This window comes from Anopheles darlingi, chromosome 3 (assembly GCF_943734745.1).
Source record: "Anopheles darlingi chromosome 3, idAnoDarlMG_H_01, whole genome shotgun sequence".
NCBI lineage: Eukaryota > Metazoa > Arthropoda > Insecta > Diptera > Culicidae > Anopheles > Anopheles darlingi.
The window spans coordinates 59909542-59927041 of NC_064875.1; the positions used below are offsets into that span (position 1 = coordinate 59909542).

The 17500-nt window shown below is 50.7% G+C and overlaps 4 protein-coding genes across 7 annotated transcripts in view; 3 read left to right on the top strand and 1 right to left on the bottom strand.

Annotated features, from left to right (window-relative positions):
* Window positions 1-1664, bottom strand: part of LOC125954700 (mitochondrial intermediate peptidase) — a 2731-nt gene extending 1067 nt beyond the window's left edge. The window contains exons 1-3 of the mRNA XM_049685201.1: window positions 1240-1664; window positions 640-1169; window positions 1-572 (exon numbers count right to left, since the gene is read on the bottom strand). The exon at window positions 1-572 is cut by the window's left edge and continues 1067 nt beyond it. Of these exons, the coding sequence (XP_049541158.1) occupies window positions 1-572; window positions 640-1169; window positions 1240-1383 (1246 nt within the window). The 5' untranslated portion in view covers window positions 1384-1664. The remainder of the gene's footprint in view (window positions 573-639; window positions 1170-1239) is intronic.
* Window positions 1665-1804: 140 nt separating this feature from the next.
* LOC125954701 (activin receptor type-1) lies at window positions 1805-5885 on the top strand. Of its 2 annotated transcripts, none has more exons than XM_049685202.1 (9): window positions 1805-1909; window positions 2488-2599; window positions 2960-3270; window positions 3343-3566; window positions 3634-3848; window positions 3917-4139; window positions 4208-4395; window positions 4481-4706; window positions 4778-5885. In XM_049685202.1, the coding sequence occupies exons 1-9, from the start codon at window positions 1855-1857 to the stop codon at window positions 4928-4930; spliced, it is 1707 nt and encodes a 568-aa protein (XP_049541159.1). In that variant the 5' UTR covers window positions 1805-1854; the 3' UTR covers window positions 4931-5885. The 2 variants fall into 2 exon arrangements, with proteins under 2 accessions (XP_049541159.1, XP_049541160.1); XM_049685203.1 differs by having other exon boundaries at window positions 3346-3566.
* A 144-nt stretch (window positions 5886-6029) lies between these two features.
* LOC125954705 (sideroflexin-2) lies at window positions 6030-8130 on the top strand. 2 transcript variants are annotated; one of them, XM_049685208.1, is made up of 5 exons: window positions 6030-6144; window positions 6796-6946; window positions 7004-7174; window positions 7256-7747; window positions 7830-8130. In XM_049685208.1, the coding sequence occupies exons 2-5, from the start codon at window positions 6798-6800 to the stop codon at window positions 7984-7986; spliced, it is 969 nt and encodes a 322-aa protein (XP_049541165.1). In that variant the 5' UTR covers window positions 6030-6144; window positions 6796-6797; the 3' UTR covers window positions 7987-8130. The 2 variants fall into 2 exon arrangements, with proteins under 2 accessions (XP_049541165.1, XP_049541166.1); XM_049685209.1 differs by lacking the exon at window positions 6030-6144 and adding an exon at window positions 6155-6239.
* A 194-nt stretch (window positions 8131-8324) lies between these two features.
* The window catches only part of LOC125954695 (uncharacterized), a 9626-nt gene continuing 450 nt past the window's right edge, over window positions 8325-17500 (top strand). Inside the window, exons 1-4 of one of the 2 annotated variants that reach the window (XM_049685188.1) lie at window positions 8325-9212; window positions 9278-13905; window positions 13981-14882; window positions 14954-17500. The exon at window positions 14954-17500 is cut by the window's right edge and continues 450 nt beyond it. In XM_049685188.1, the coding sequence (XP_049541145.1) occupies window positions 9426-13905; window positions 13981-14882; window positions 14954-16228 (6657 nt within the window). In that variant the 5' untranslated portion in view covers window positions 8325-9212; window positions 9278-9425 and the 3' untranslated portion in view covers window positions 16229-17500. The remainder of the gene's footprint in view (window positions 9213-9277; window positions 13906-13980; window positions 14883-14953) is intronic. The other variant, XM_049685187.1, reaches the window with a different exon arrangement.

Genomic DNA, 17500 nt, shown 5'->3' on the forward strand with positions numbered 1-17500 from the left:
ACCCAAGCAGCCCTTCCGTCTCGTGTGTGACGGCCAGCTTATAGATGTCGTGGGACCACGATTCACCCGGTGCCATTTCCGTGTTCTGCAGCGTGATCCCGTACAGTGAGTTCATCAGAAGATTCAATCCCTCCATGCAAGCTCCAAGGCTGAAATACGGCGAATACTCGGATGCACTGGCCTGTAGATAAGTACGCTTGAGCGAAGATGTAAAGTAGGGCGTGTCCCATGCTGCCAGTGGCATATTAGCCCCACATTCGGACGCCTTCATCTTGCGCATCACGGCGAAATCCTTCTCGGCCCGGGGTCGCAACTGTTCATTGAGTGTCTGCAGGAATTCGTTCACCATCTCCGGTGTTTCCATCGTGCTGGCCTTCAGGGCACGGTGAGCGTAGGTTGGGAATCCGCAAACCGTCGCAAGCTGCAACCGTGCCTTCAGTAGCTCCGACAACAGATGCTCCTGCTGTGCATCAGGATACAGAAACAGCCGATAGGCGGCTTCGCGGGCCATACTGTTGGCCGAATCGGCGTACAATCCCGACACGAGAATGTTATCGCCATCCGCGGAGAAGCTGCAAGACAAGCGGGAGAGAATTTTCGTTAGTGGATTACATTACGGTTGTGGGGAGCGTTACTCACAAGTGTCGGATGGCTTCGGGTAGCACGTTCTTGGAAATGCTTCGCGGGTGTACCGCACCGGCCATGAACCGTTGTCCAAGTTGTAGAATACAATCGTTCAGGTACACCACTCGCTGCCGATCGGACTCCTTCAGGTGGATGCCACACTGCTCAAAGTCGAACAGGAACAGGCTAGCCACATGTTTGTCGACGTCGGTGGTCTCCATCCGATCGCCCCCTTCTACGACCGCTTTTAACGCACGATACAGCGGTTTGTGAGTGTTTAGCTTCTCCACGATGCCGCTGATCGAGATACAGGCGTCCTCGGCCGCGTGACAAAAGTTTGGCACCGGATGGGCCAACCGGATAAACTCGGCCAGATCGGCCACTTTGCACAGCGTATCGGACAACTCGTCAAAGATGGTAACCATCTTCCGTGTCCGCGTAGCGGATGTCGCTTCCTCAATCAGATCATCCGTTTTGAAGATCGCTTTCTCTTTGAGCGCGTAGAAGCCTTCGTAGGACGTAAGCTCCGGTACACCAAACAACCCCTACAAAAAGAAGAAGGAAAAGGATGAACAACAACGAGTCCTTCTCCCCTTCCTTGAGTGGACTACAAACCACTTCGTTACGAGTAAAGTTGATCCGCTTTTCGGGGCGAGTGTTGAAGGCCGTCGTTAACGGCGACCAGGTGGTGACTCCTCTCCGGTAGTGATGCCGGCTGGATGAAAGGATGACCGAGATCGGTTTCATCCTGCGTAACATTTTGTAGCACTTTCGGGGGGCACTAGTACTGCGGGGAATCACCTCAGCTGGTCGGTTCGTAAGCGAGAAACACGTCGTCGTCCACCGTGCTATAGATAGCGCAGGTGCTAGCTTTTTCAAAACAAATCGTTTGACACCCAACCACGCAACAGACGGACTGATTGCGGCCTACGAATTCGGAGATCCTTTTTCAAGCCACCGCAGAATTGGGGAATTCCCCACTTCAATTCTGTTCCTTTTAACACGATTTCAGCATTTTGAGCAATATTTTCCGCAATAAAACAACACGAAACGCCAAGCGATTGTAGTTGAACCGATTTGAACCGATTCAACCAATTGCTGGACCTTTCAACTCGACCGTATAGACAGGAAGGCGTGTGGTTTGGCGTTTTGCTTCACACTCCATTCGTCGGCTGCGAAGGAGGAGGTGCGCTGGGTCGAAAAGCAACAAACGAAAAGGAGAAGGCGAAGATGGCGTTAGCACGGCTGCTCCTAATTTTCGTCCTAACGCTTAATATCTGCAAAGGTAGGCTACGATTTGTGTCCTCAATTGTTCAACAAACGTGTGCGAACGAATCCAGGTGGCCCAGCGAGGCCCTGTGGTGTTGCGTGGTCCGCCTTGACGAAAGTCCCAAAGTTTACACCCGAGTCCGAGTCAGAATCCGAGATACTGGACAAATAACAACACGCAGATAGTTTTGCTGTCGTTCTTCGGTGGGAAAAGAGTGTGTTTTCGGTTGAAATACCGGAGGAAGATGGCACCTCCAGCGAGATGCGAAAGGGAAGGAGAAGATTGCAGAGACGAAAAGATCAAAGTAGGCCCTCGCTACTGGTGGCGCCGTCGCTTGTCTGGTGTTGGCGATGATCGTTAATGCTGCTGCGTTCTTTACTTCGAGTCGCCGTCGCCGTCGCCGCCACTGCCGCCAATACCACCAGACATGACTCCAGCCTGTCGCGACGATACGTTCTCTCGGGCGTCGATGTCGTCAGGCGCGGCACGCACCTAGCAGCATGCGCGTATGGCGTTCTGCTGTGATTCTTAACTTAAGCTTCTTCTTTTTCTTTTCCGTTTTATCTTCGTGATCATGGATCTGCTGCCTTAAGGTGATTTCGAGGGGAAACTGCTGGATGAAACGGATGATACGGATATGGAGATCGAGTTAGCACACGCAAACCGTAACGTACCAGCAGCAAATTCCATCATACCACATCAGCGGTAAGTGTTTCGATGAGGTCTGTGAGAGAATCATCCGTAATCCTGAATATTCCGGTACATGCTTCCATGTAAATCATCTCGTAAAATGCTCTCGTCTTCTTCCCTCCATAAACGTAACGTATCGATACCGCAGGAGACATTCGAAGTCGAAAAGACGAATCAAACGAAGGTAAACACGGTTACGCCATGCAGCTGGTTGGCTGGTGGCATTTCGGTTTCGTTTTCGATTTTATACGTTTCAGAGTTTTCGTCTCTTCTTTTCGGTTTCTCTTTTGCACAATTCCTCGTTTTATGCTTCCCGTTGTCACGTTTTGTGGTTGGCTCCACTCTTTCTCAACTAACTTCCTCTCGTACGCACAGGTACAAATGCCATTCGTGTGAGCCACCCGATTGCAGTACGATCCATATGCACCACTGCCAGAATGCGATCCAGTGCTGGAAGTCGAGGACACGCGATCAGGAAGGCAACGAAAACGTACAGCGCGGATGCACTACCGAGCACGATCAGCTGCCATTGTACTGCAATCAGAACCAGAAGTCCAAGAACGGGAACAGCAATAACGGCGGGCCCAAGAAGCGTCATGTGAATTCGTCGGGCACGTACAACATCGAGTGCTGCACGGGAGATTACTGTAACGATGGGGACTTTCCGGAGCTGCCATCCGTGAATGGTAAATTAATCCAGCTCCACCTGGTGGCTGACCATTATCACACAAGTTCGCTATTCCCTTGCTTTATTTTAGCAGTGCCAGAAACCGAAGAGCAAGATTCGTTCGCAGGTCGGGTGGCAATTGCCGTGCTGCTACCGTTCGGTTCGATCTTAGCCATAACCGCCGGTGCCGTCTTTTGTTTACGACGTGCGCATGCAAAGCGCGTAAACGCTACCCGCACCAAGTACGATGCGGAACCGTATTACACCAACGATGATGTGCTGCGCGCTACTAGCGCTGGTGATAGTACGTTAAGGGTAAGTAGTGGGAAAGAGAGGGGCCCCGGTTTTGTACGAGCTTTCTTACAATCATGTGTCTTTACAGGAATATCTCCAACATTCGGTTACATCGGGCTCTGGCAGTGGTCTACCGCTGCTCATACAACGCACGCTAGCGAAACAAGTGTCGCTTTGCGAGTGCATTGGCCGAGGCCGGTATGGTGAGGTTTGGCGTGGCATCTGGCATGGGGAAAGTGTTGCGGTTAAGATATTCTTCAGTCGCGACGAGGATTCTTGGAAACGAGAGACGGAGATTTATGGGTAGCTAGAGACGATCGAGGGTCTCAAATGCGGATTCTCTAATCGTGTCTTTTCTCTCTCTCTCTCAGCACCGTCTTGTTGCGGCACGAAAACATTCTCGGATACGTCGGCTCGGACATGACGTCGAGGAACTCTTGCACGCAGCTGTGGCTCATTACGCACTACTTTCCACAGGGTTCGTTGTATGATTTTCTAAACCGCACCGCTATCACCACTCACCAGATGATCACGATTTGCTTATCGATTGCCAATGGGTTGGTTCATCTGCACACGGAAATATTCGGAACTGAGGTAATGTATCCGCGCACGGCTTTAATTGGACGCTTTAAATCATTCTTGGTTTGGTTTCTGTTGTACAGGGTAAACCGGCTATCGCTCACCGTGATCTTAAGACGAAGAACATTCTCATCAGAGCGAATGGTACGTGCGTGATCGCGGACTTTGGGTTGGCCGTCATGCACAGCCAGACGACGAACAAAATCGACATCGGTAGTACGGCCCGCGTCGGAACGAAACGATACATGGCACCGGAAGTGCTGGATGAAAGGTAAAGGTTACGGATGGGGGTTATAGAACGAAATCTTAAGGTTGACCACTCGAATCGTCCACTATTCCTCACGTACTCTACACAGCATCAATATGGAGTGCTTCGACGCGCTGCGTAAGGCCGATATCTACGCGATTGGGCTGATCTTCTGGGAGGTGTGCCGCCGCACGATATCCTGTGGCATTGCGGAAGAGTATAAAGTACCGTACTACGATTACGTATCGTCCGATCCCAGTTTTGAGGAAATGCGAAAGGTGGTGTGCGTAGACAACTATCGGCCCTCGGTGCAGAACCGGTGGACTTCCGATCAGGTAATTCTTGGCGATACACTTAGTACAATCAGTCTGTTTGGACTCATTCCTGATTTCCTTTCGCGTTACAGATTCTCGCCGGTATGTCCAAGCTGATGCGCGAATGCTGGCACACGAACTCGAACGTACGGCTACCGGCGTTGCGCATTAAAAAGACGCTACTAAAGTTGGCCAGCTCGGATGAAACGCTTAAAATCAATCCAGACGGCGATTTCATCGTGTGATCAGGCATCGTTCTTGCTATTTAGTGGGGGCAACAGGCATGTGACAATGTAGAGAACCCCTTCAAATCACACGCTTACGACCACACTGTGGCCACGAGTTGATTCTCCACACAACCTATCCTTTTTTGGCAACTACATTAGTCCTTACTAGTATCGCGTGATGCCTTAACGGGGCTGCTACGCACGATTGCGTATTCTCGCGTCCGATAGGCAATGAAATTAATCGCTCTCCTCCGATTAATCTGTTAGATAACGTGTTTGGCCATAGTTTTCTTATGGCAAAAGTAGTAGTAGCAGCAGAAGTAGATTTAACTCCAACCTATTCCCCTGTCCAAGGGCTTAAGTTTGGTAAATGATATAGTATAGTTACGTTTATCTTTTTTAAACCATTTACACGAGCACGGCACACGACTTGCTCTAGACCTAACCATCTCGTCGCCAGGTCCGATGTTTCCTTCGGGAGAAAGGGAAGCATATGAAGGATTTCGAATTTCGTTCTTTCTTTTTCCAAAAAAGGAGTTCAACTAGAACAGGCTGGCGTCATTCTGCATCTGGCGCAGTTTGCAGTGCCTTGGGTAATTTGATGTTGAACAATGTTTTTACTTTTTACTTTTACTTGCCAATGTGCCATTCAGCTACTGCTGTTGTCTAGCTGAACCGCTCGCGCCAATATGTTTCACTAATCGTGTGCGTGTGAAACGAGCGCTTCTGTTCCGCCTCGAGCCTTATCGTTGAGGGGCGGTGGGTGTTGTAAATAGGGAAAAACAGAGCCTGATTTAGAGATTTGGGAAATAGAAACTAGTGCGTAGTGCGCTAGTGAGTAGAGCATGAGAGGTATATTTATAAGGAAGGCAGCGAAGGAAAGTGAATGTCCGTTTTATTATTATTTGATAGAATTGTAAAAAAACATATGATAATACATGATATAGTTTATAGCAATCGTGTTGCCTATACTTCGAGGGTGGGTGTTGTTTATCGTTCCTCAGGTAACGTGGATCGTGGATTTCCATCACCCGGGGCTGCAAGTTTGAGTAGCAACTGCTCGAGTTCGAGCACAAAAGAGGCTACGTGTGTGTGCGTGAGATTCGTGTATGGAAACAACGTCAACAAAACCGCTCCTTCTAGGCAGATTCTTCCCCGCTTCTTGTGTGCACTGCCAAGGCCGAGGCTGCGAATTTTCACGGTTGCAATTTTTGTGGAAAACCAATCGCAAGGTACGTGCAGGTACAACGGCCCAAAAGAGTTTCGTAACTGGCCGGGGCGATTACTTTCTCTCGGGAAAATAGATCACTTGATTGGATACGTGTGGGTACGAGTTTTCCGTGTTACTTGGATGAATTTCCTAGTTCGTACATGCCGGTTCAGGTGCTCCCGTTTTGTGCATTTCGCGAAATCGGTATTTTGTGCCACAAAACAATCTCAGGAACGACATTAAATCGCCCACAGTTCTTAACGATTTTGTGAAAGTTCCTATAACCATGTTAAACCGACAACGATCATGTACATGCCGGAAAATGAGCATAAAATAGGGCACACCTAGCCCTTTTCCTAGTTGGTACCTGCCACCCTGTTTTACTATGTAGCAAGATTCGAATGTCCTCCATATAGTTTATAGAGTTTGAAACCGAACATGTGAAAATCAATGAATACTTGTACTACCTTGTGTGTGTCCTGTGGCTTTTCTGGGATAAACTGTCGGAAAACGTTTTCCCAATAAAACTCCATCGCGCGTGGTGTTCCATGGCAGCTACTCAGTGTGCCCTGTAATTATGTAATTCCGTGAAACAATGTTGGCCCACAGTGAACTATCCTACTTTGATCCTTCGCTCGGTCCAATGCGTTCTCTATCATCTGTTCATTTACAGCCATGACGAATATCGATATCGTTCAGCCCCTCTGGGATTTAAATAGCTTCTCGGGGCGCTTGAAGCACTACTTTTGGATAACCGACCCACGCACATGTTTCGCAACCGACGACGAACTAGACCGCGCCAAGGAACTGTACTTGAGCATTAAGTATGGGCGAACGGCGCGTTTGAGGTGACACCAAATGATATCGTTGTTTCTTTTTAGAGCTGGCACCATACCGCAAAACACGACGATCGAGGAGATACACTATGCTAAAAAGCTGTATGAAAGTGCATTCCATCCGGATAGCGGTGAAAAGCAAAATGTGTTCGGACGGATGAGCTTTCAGATGCCGGGCGGTATGGCCATCACTGGTGCCATGTTGCAGTGGTACAAGTAGGCAAACATGTGTCCCAAGGAGCGCACCAACAGCAGCCTAATCGGTGGGGCATTGTCCCTTCTTTTCATATTTTGCAGAACTACAACGGGTGTTGTGTTCTGGCAGTGGGTCAATCAATCGTTCAACGCGCTCGTCAATTACACCAACCGTAATGCCAACTCGGATCTCTCAACCACTCAGCTGGCAGTTGCGTACGTATCGGCGACAACGTCCGCCTTGGTGGCCGCCGTCGGTTATAAGGCGTATCTAACCAAGCGCGCCAGCCCACTGTTTTTGCGCTATGTTCCGTTTGTGGCGGTGGCAGCCGCTAACTGCATTAATATCCCGCTGATGCGACAGAACGAACTGCTGCATGGCATCAGCATCGAGGATGAACAGGGTAACGTGGTTGGCTCTAGCAGGGTGGCAGCTGGTAAGGGAATTGCTCAGGTTATTTTCTCCCGTATCACCATGTGCGCCCCCGGTATGCTGATACTACCGGTTATCATGGAGCGGCTGGAACAGTACCATACGTTCAAGCGGCTCTCTGTCCTTCACGCACCATTCCAAGTCGCGGTGGTCGGGTGTTTGTAAGTAGTTAGTACGTTCATGAGGTGGATAGACAACAGCTAACATGCTTTTGTTTTCTTTTACCATTTCCACATCGACCAGCCTCACCGTTATGGTTCCTGTGGCTTGCTCGTTGTTTCCACAGAAGGCTGAATTGAGTACCCGGGTGATGGAGCTGCTGGAGCCGGAGTTCTATGCAGAGATGCGCAAGAAAAACGATCAAGTACCCGCGGTGGTGTACTTTAATAAGGGCCTGTAGACGACCACCTCGTCCTGAATGCCGTGCACAAACAGTCTACGCAGTAGGAATTACTATTAAGAACGTGTCTCACGCAGGAAGCGACTTATGTCTCGGATGGTTGATCCAAAGAAGAATAAATGGAATTGCTGTGTAGAGTATTGCTCTAACAAGTTCAATTGCAGCATTGTGTACACCTAAGAGCAATGAGAGGGATTCAAAATGTGCGCGAAATAATTGTTAACGTTCCAGTTGAATTCAGGACGCATACACCACGAAAAAAAATGCAGTAATTTTAGTCGTATAACAGGCGTATAAAATGTTTACTACTCGTCTACTCGACCGTTTTTTCACCGCTGTGCCCCCCATTCGTTGACTTCCTTTTTTTGTGGATGGTTTTCGTTTGGATTTGCGATTCTGTCCAGAAAAGTAAGCAAAATCGAGTGTCTTTTCCGAAATTTCCAGCCCAAGCCTTCCTGGAGACCTCCAGCCGGATCCGTGAAGTGTATCCGTGCCAACTGCGATGAGGGAATTTGTGCGTTCGCAGCAGACTATGAAAAATGTTTTAGATGCGCTTCCAGAAAGTTTGTCATTTATCGGACAACGTCGCCCGTAAATCTGGAAGGAACCCAGTACGTGCAACGCAGATCGCTAGAATAGAGGAAAGTAAACGAATCGAGAAGGGCCTCTAAATCGTGTATAAGCCCACAATCAGTGAACCAACAACCAGGAGGACCAGGAGGAGGCCAAAAGAGTGATTTACCAGCAACAACAGCAGCAGTACCAGAATCGCGAACCCCTCCTCACCCTACGACGAGGTGACTCTTGATTCGCTTTGCTTCCTGCTCCGCTGAAGCGTCTCGAGAAAACATGTAAGATTTACGACTATCATTGACGAACAAGGCCGGGGGGCCACCCGCTCGTTAATCGGTTGAACTCGTTGTGCGTGCGTTGTGTGGCCTGGAAACCAGCCTTGGAGCAGGTTTGTCGCAGATCGTAGCAATCGCGGCCGTCGTCGTCGTTGTTCTGTTGAGCGAGTGCGATACCAAAGAGAGCATCGAGGCAATCGAGGCAATTAGTCTCGTTGATGAATCACAAGTGAAGTCTAATCTCAACCCCGATCACCTCGTGTCCGATTATATCGATGGAAAAAGGAGTCTTGCCTCCCGATCGCACCCCGTCTCAACCTCTACGAGATGACGACGATTTTGACCTGCATACGCGATGATGGTATGTTGTTGAACCAGGTGGGAGATTAAGAAAGAAGAATGTTAGGGGAAACGTTTTAAATCCGTCATCTTTTCAATTATAGGAACACCAGCGGGTCCGCTCGCTGGAACAATGGAAAAGCTCGAATCGAAACATCCGACGACCGTACCGCGACCATCGCGACTTAACGATTCCGATTCGATTCTTCGATTGCTTCCCGTTTGTCAACGATTACTGTGGTAAAGAGGAAAATGCTGCATGCTCCCCGTTACTACGACAACGCCGGTTCTGGGTCTACCTCGACGCTCCTTCTGCTCGTAGTGAGCCTGCTGTTGTTTTGCTGTTTCGACGTCTATTTGGCCTCTCCCACGACCGTGTACGACAGTTTCCTGCCCAATAATGGGTTACCTAGTGCGGACGTGCGACGGGAAGTCGTGAGACCGGGGGAAAACGAACAACAGCCGGAGCTCCCTGTACCACAACCACCGGTCCAACAACAGCTACTCGGTTCAGCGGCAGGAGGTGGCGGCAGTGTAACCTGGGTCCCTTGGTACGGACTGACAGAACCTGCCGATATTGTGCTGCTGGCCGGTTTGCTAACCGTCGCCGTGCTCGGTGTGCTTGTGTTTGCGGTGCTGGTTATCAACTTGCGAGCTAAAGTTCGTCAAGCGATACGCGATCGTGAAGAAGGATCGGAGGAACGGCTTCGATTGCGAACGGGTCCGGGGCTCACCGCATCCAACCGATTCGGTCTGCTAGAGCTCAGTGTGACCGGAAAGGTCGGGGGAAGGGAAAGTGTATCGAAAGTGCGTGAACCAGCGCAAGGTGTTGTACTGATAGAGACAGTTAAACCGGTGCCAGTGAGTTGTGTAGCCGTAAAGCGTAACTGTGGGAGAGAAAATCCACCTCCTGCGGACACCCGAGACGGTCCGTATCGTGGCGTTAAGCGTATCGAACAGCAGCTCAATCTTTCGGATAAGCAACCATCCGGGACGGTCGCAACGCAACGGAAACGACATATACCACCGGAAGCGGTGACCATGAGTGCGATTGGAACGACACTCGAGTCTACCAATCAACTACCATCGCCAGTGCCCCAACAAATAACACCAGCAACAGCAGCAGCGGAAGCCATAGCTACCACCGTGAGTCTAGTTGGCGATAATAAGGAACAGTGTTTGCAGCAACTACAACCAATCACCGATGATAATTCACTGCAATCGCAGCAACCGCAGCAACAACAACCACAGCAACCACATCCACAACAGCAAACCAGAAATCAACGGAATGTGCTAAAGCGGCAAGCGGTGGCGGAGATATCGCTCACTGGGCCGCTCTCCTCCGTTAGCTCACCAAATACAGCCTACATTCAGTTGCTCACTCCTTCCTCGGCTTCCTCGCTCTCTTCGTCTGCCACGACCACCGACAATAATGCAACCCCGACGAAGACGGGCAGCGGTGGCCCGCTGTCGGGGACCGATGGTCCGATGGCAGCACGGTTCGGTTTTTCACCCCGCTCCATACACTCGTTTCCGGTGCCGACGGCCACGTACTTCCGGTTTCCCGATGTGGACGATTTTACTCCGACACCGCGCACGATCGTGAAACCGTCGGCGATCGGCGATGGTGATTCCTCCTCTACCCCACCGGCCGTCGATGCGTTCAGTGATCCTTCGGAGCGGGATCCCGTAGTCGTGCCGCCTCCAAAGAAAAGCTCCCCACCTGTTGTGGCGCAGCCAGCAGCGTCCGTTGCCGAGGTGCGAGCTCCGCAGCCTGCTTCACCGTCAGTACAACCGCCAGAAGTGGAGAAGGAAGAACCAAAGAATGATGAGAAACAACCGATAGCGGAAGAGGCATTAACAATAAAGGAACAACCAAGGGCTGTCGAGGAGGTTCGGAGTACGGCACGAATGTGCGCTCCTTTGGCTAATCGGCGCGTGCGTCTCAAGTCGATCTCTCTCGACTCGGAAGGTGCACGGTTAGTCGAAGAGAATCTGACCTCTACCATCCCGGTGCAGGAACTCGTTGGAATTGCACAACAGAGGGGAAAAGGATCGGCCGGAGTGAGTGGTGTCGGTTCGGCGGGCCGTCGCTTCGATTGTGTGCTGGATGATAATGAGGAAGTGGTGGATGATGATGATGATGATGACGATGACGACGATAGGGAGCATAACTATGAGACTGATAGTGGAGCGGGCGGACGTTGGCCAGCCCGCACGAAGCGGGTACGGAACATTCTAAACCTTCGCTTGAACATACCACCGCTCGGTAGCACTCCGGTCGGTAGCCAATCGACCGGCTCAATGGTGCTGGATCAGGAGACGGCTACTATGACGGCGCGACCAGTGGCCACGTCGGTCTCAAATCCGGCCATGTATCCAGCACAAATGGCGGCACACCATCAGCATCACCAGTCTAATCTGCTTCCTTCTCGATACCTCGGACAGGAAGAAGCCAGCGAGCAGTTTTACTTCGAATACTTTGACTACGGCGATGACGATGACGATGATGAGGAAGAGGACGATGAGACGGGAGATGAGTATGAGGGAGAGGATGGGAGGGAGCGGTTTGCGGAATCAGAGGACAATAACAATAACAGCAGCAACAACGGAAGCAGTCACAACAACCATCACAGCCATCATAACCACAACAACAACGGGGGTGGACGGTCAAGACCCGCGCTTCCACCCGCCCCCAAAACCCCAACACTGTCCCAGTCGAAGCAGAAAGCTAGTTCGCTCGATTCCGACTCGAAGGTCAAGATCTACATCCCATACGGTGTCAGCACCGGCTCGGTGAGCTGTAGCGGTGGTCTCAGCGTGATGAGCATCGCACAATCACAACCGCAGGGCATGGCCACCACGCACAATACCTACGCTCATCAGTCGCACCATCAGCATCAACATCATCAGCCAATGGCATTAGCACCGTCATCGCACCAGACGCAATATGGTCACCATCAGCAGCAGCAGCAACATCAGGGACAGCAGCAGCAGCTGCAGCCTCGGCGTGTCTCTTCCGCTTCCGTGCCAACGACACCGAAACGGTATCAGTACCGATCGGCGATCGGACACTCCTACTATCACCATCACTCCCAGCATTACCATCAGCAGCAGCAGCAGCAGCAGCATTACCAAAGTGGACAATCAAAACTGAAAGCAGCGTTTTGCGGCGACCAGGGGACGACGATGCGAAAGGACAAATCAGTAATCGGACTGAACAACAGCAGCAGTAGCAGTACAACGTTGGGCACTGAGGAGGGCAAGGAGGGGGCCAGCAAAGTGCAAGCAGGTACTAGTGCCACCACTACCACCGGTCGATCGAGTATTTTACAGCGTCGTGGGTCCAACCATAGCCTCACGCTGAACCTCGATATCTATCATCGAGGCGGAAGCGTGGATCTGACGGGGTCGAACTGTAGCCTGCAGCAGCACCGTGGTTCGTACAAAAACCTCCATCAAGCACACTCACAATCACAGCTCTACCAGCAGTATTCGGATGCGGGCACGACGATGGATCGTGGTAGTACCGTGCGTGTTCAATGCCATCAGGCCTCGCCCCAAGGTGGCGGTGGTAATACGGTTGGTGAAGCGGTAGGGAACGGGGCAACCACCGGTATTGGTGGTGCACCAGCCAACAACAACAACAACAACAATAACAACAACAATGGTAGCAAAAAGAATCTCCTGCAGCGGCGCGGATCCAATACGAGTCTCACCCTGAATCTCCGCTCGGGTGTCGTAGGAGGTGGTGGCGGTTCGACCTTCGGATTGAATCGCTTCAGTAGCCACAACGCCCTGCATACGACGCACATGTCTGCGCTTGGTACGGGTACCGGATCGTATCTGCAGCAGCAGCAGCAACAGCAGACTGCAGGTCATGGACAGCATGGACAACAACACGGACAGTACGGACAGTCCGGATCCGGGTTGGTGCGACCGGCTGGATCAAGGAAGTCACTGCTCGAGCGACGCAACTCGAATGCTAGCCTAACGCTGATCAACGTGCACCAGCGTACGCTCTCGGTCTCGAACTGTAATCTGCGATCGGGCTCGATCTGCAGCTTGAACAGCCTGCTAACAACGCACACCCAAAACGAAACAGGCGCTGGCGCCGGTGGTGCAATGATGCTGGAGGAAGATGAACTCGATTGTACGGGTGCGGCCGGTAGTGGAGAGCATGATAATGGTCACGACTGTCACCGTCACCATCATCATCACCATCACCATCATCATCAACACCATATGCACCATCAGCAGGGAATGTGTCATCGTCATCGAGGGGTAGGCGCTGGTGGTCGCTATGGCGGCAGCATTGATGCTGGTATCGATGGTCCCAGCGATGCTACTGCTGGTAGATTGGAATTGGCTGGAGAAACTGGTGCACCAGGTGGCCAGGGGCATTGCGGACGGTCGATTGGGGGACGCTTGACGATAGCAATGGGGCAGGGAACTTCGATGGATATTGTTGGATCGACCGGCGAAGGGGAAGCAGGTTGCTCCCATCGTGACAGTGCTGGTGGAGTTGGTGCAATAGACTATCAACGACATGGTAGGCAACGCAAATTCCGCAGTTCCGATAGCCTGCACAACATCAATGCTCGCGAGCAAGGACTGCAGAGCGGCTGTCTGGCGGTTCAGCGTGACACAAATCTCGGCCATCAAGAACAGCTTATGACGGAAGCGAAGCTAATGGCATGTGGCAGTCGTTACGAAGATCGTCATCACTACGGTGAGTATATCGAGAGGGGCGAACTCGTAGTAGGCATTGTACGACAACTAACACGCTTGGCTCTTTACCATTCAGGATCGTCGGAAAATTTTAAGCATCCTAGCAATCGACTGTCGACCCATCGTACACTGTTCCACAAGGATCCATCTACCGTGACGGCCGCTTCCTCGGCGAACAATCTTACCGCACTTGGTACGGGTTCGCAGTGCTGCGGTAGCTCCTGTTGCTGTTGCTGCTGCTCCTGTTGTTGTTGCTTCTGCGGCGGCCAATCCGGGGTCCATGGTGCCGGAATGCATGGTGGTGTTCATGGCGATGGCTGCTGCGATGGAAACGGTGGCGGGCTAATCGTAAAGACGGGCAACCTCAGCATCAGCAACTCGAACATACGTAACATCTCGACCAAACCGCTCAGCCCACAAACCACTAGCGAGGACTTTAAGATTTACCTGGCCAACATCCAGTTCCTGCAGAACGCCTCGAACGTCCTGACAATCGCGTACCTGCGCAAATTGCACAACTTTTTCAGCAAAACCTATCGCAAAATGGTGACCGCCGCTTCATCGCACAAACCGTCGCAGGATCAGCTAGCGCAGCGAAGGCATTCGTCGTCGAAGCAACCACCACCACTCCCATCCCCGCCGGTGACGGATAAGCTTGAAGAAACTCGACAAACCGACCCGGAAACCGGTGGGGCGTGTTCGACGAAGATGATGCTACTGCACAGCGACAGTCTGCACCATCCGCCCGTATGCGATGACGAGTCGTATGATGAGGAGCACAAGAAGATGGTACTCAAGATACACCAGGAGTTCTGGGACCTGCCGACCAACTACCAGGAGAAACCGCTCGTCTTTGGTTCGCAGGCAAAGAATCGTTACAAAACCATCCTGCCAAATGAGCACTCACGGGTGATACTGTCGCCGGAGCGTGCTTCCATCGTTACCAGTGAACCGTATATCAATGCCAACTACATCAAGGTAGGCAGCGTTCGAGCTGCTGTGCCATCTTTTACTGTGCATTAATACTCTTCTATGCTTGTCTCCTCTAGGGTCCGGATTATGCCAACAATAGTTACATTGCGACGCAAGGGCCACTGCCGAACACGATTTATGAGTTTTGGTTGATGGTACATCAGAACATCGTTCGAACGGCGGCTGCTGCTACGGCGACGACAACTGCAATGACCGAAAATTGTAGTACGGAGTTCGAGCAGAAGATAGTGATGCTGACTAACTTTGTTGAAAATGGTCGTCAAAAGTGCGCCATCTACTTCCCCAAGACCGTTGGCGAATGGCTCGCATTCGGCTGCACGGCCGATGTGGATGTAAGCGGGGTGCTAGAGGAAAAGGACGCGATCAAGCAGGCGACCGGTGGCCCAATGACGGTACGCTGCGCTAGCAGCTTCTTCCTCGTGCAAAACATTATCCTAGAGCAGCGCAACGGATACACCGTACGAACGCTCAGCGTAATCTATGGTTCTCGGGAGCGACCAGAGGCAGGTGTGAAACCTCCAACGACGGCCGATGGTACAACCAGTATCAGCAGCAATGCCGCCGCGTCATTTGACCTGATTCACTTTAGGGCACAGCATTACTGGTTTCCCGATTGGCCTGATCATCGCTCACCGAACGACATTAACGTGCTGCTGGACCTGAGCCTAGACGTGCTCGGTAGTAATGTACGTGCACCCGGTTCAACGGGTGATCTACCAGAAACTCCCGGTGCTTCGTCTCCGACCGTCGATGTGCTGCCAATCATTCACTGCTCGGCCGGTATCGGTCGAACGGGCTGTCTGATTGCCATACTGAATGGTTTGCGCCAATTGCGACTATCGGTGATGTCTCGGATGGATGGTGATCGGAAGAGGCGGCTACGCGGTGATGCTCAGGTTGACGCTTCGTCGCTGCTCTCCGTTGCTGCACCGCCATCGCATTCCGCTGAACAGCCAAAGGCTATGATGGAGGAAGTTGGTGGTGATGACGCCGGTGGCTTCTTGGCGGATGACGATGGTTCGTTGGAACCATCCATTCCACTGCCACCGGTACCATGTGGTAGAGGGAACGGCAGCAAAGCGACGATGTGCAGTTCCGGTAGTAACGGTCGTAGTGGAAGTGGTGCCAGTAGCCTCTCACGTGAGATAGGACAGGTCGATATACTGGGCATCGTGTGCAACTTGCGATTGCAGCGTGGAGGCATGGTGCAGAATTCGGAACAGTACGAGCTAATCCATCGGGCATTGTGCCTGTATCTGGAGAAACTGACACAGGAAAAGCGAGCGGTGCAGAGCGATGGCGGTGGTTTGGGCGACAGAAACAGCACCTAGGAGGTGGCTTCTGGGCCCGCGAAGGCGCTTTTGGGCTTATGTGCAAGTAAACAATCTCTAGTTTAGTTGTTAGATACACGTATTGGGTTATTATACGGTATAGGGGGGAAATGGGGATCGATAAGCAGTAGGAAGCGTCTGTCGAGTAAGAATACCAAAGAAGAAGAATGGAAAAATAAAAAGATGGAAAGGCAACAACAGCAAGAAGAAAGGAAAAGTGAAGCACAGGGAGAGAGAGAAAGGGAGGTGGAATTGAGAATCTAAGTAGAAATGATCTAAGAGCAAAACTCGAAACAGATAGGAAGATGAGACAAAGTGACAAACAAGGGACACAGGTGAACACATTTTAGTAAACCGATGAATAACCATAACCAACACAACAAACACATGCATACATACATACGTACACACACATACATGAGCACAGTTTTGGATTAAGCGAACGAAGAATGGTGGTGGTGAGGGGAAACCGAGACGATTTATACGGACAAATCCTACCAAACGGACCGAAACATACACACTCCCTAGGATCTTCTCTTCTCTTCTTGGGCGTTTCGGACGTTTTTGGGGAAGACGTAATGCATATGCGAGAAGGAGCAATGATGATTCATAAGATGTTTTAGAAGTACTCATAACCACAACCCTCTCCCACCCCGCATCTCCTGAAATCGTAACTAAATTATTGCATAGATGGAGCCCATATATACATATATGATAGGTATATCTATACATTTACAAAACATCCCTATGCCTATATACATATTCATGTATACGTGGTCTGCTGAAACAGTGTTAGGACTTTTGAGTTTTTGTATTTTTGTCACCTATCTATTTTCTCTCTCGATAATCAATTCTATCTGCTTTTCGAAGTAACCTCCATTAAGTTATTATTTACACTTGTGCCAACTACCATTAAAAAAAAGATCACCTTCTGTATCATGACACCTAGAAAACGAAAATCGAACCTGCATAAACTCTGCGGAAGCCGAAAAGTCCTAATGCTTCTATATACGCAGACCACGTATATCCATATATACATATATATGATAAACTAAAATCAAACTCTAGTGAATTGGAACAAGGCTGGAACATTTTGTGTTTAATTTTGTTTTAATGGAACTTCATCAAGCAAAAGCAAGATATTAGCATTTTGGGTAACGGAAAACGAACCTTGAACAGAGAGCGTGGAGCGGAGTAAAGTTTAAACAAGTCTACATCCAAGATATGATCGGTATTTGAAGGGAGGTAATAAGCCGCAATTAAGGACTACTA

Bases quoted from the DNA above. Each gene is read 5' to 3' on its own strand.
- LOC125954701 (XM_049685202.1), top strand. From the start codon at position 1,855: ATGGCGTTAGCACGGCTGCTCCTAATTTTCGTCCTAACGCTTAATATC. The intron at 3,567-3,633 runs GTAAGTAGTGGG...GTGTCTTTACAG, and splicing joins CTGGTGATAGTACGTTAAGG to GAATATCTCCAACATTCGGT. The intron at 4,140-4,207 runs GTAATGTATCCG...TCTGTTGTACAG, and splicing joins CGGAAATATTCGGAACTGAG to GGTAAACCGGCTATCGCTCA.
- LOC125954705 (XM_049685208.1), top strand. From the start codon at position 6,798: ATGACGAATATCGATATCGTTCAGCCCCTCTGGGATTTAAATAGCTTC. The intron at 6,947-7,003 runs GTATGGGCGAAC...GTTTCTTTTTAG, and splicing joins GAACTGTACTTGAGCATTAA to AGCTGGCACCATACCGCAAA. The intron at 7,748-7,829 runs GTAAGTAGTTAG...CACATCGACCAG, and splicing joins GTCGCGGTGGTCGGGTGTTT to CCTCACCGTTATGGTTCCTG.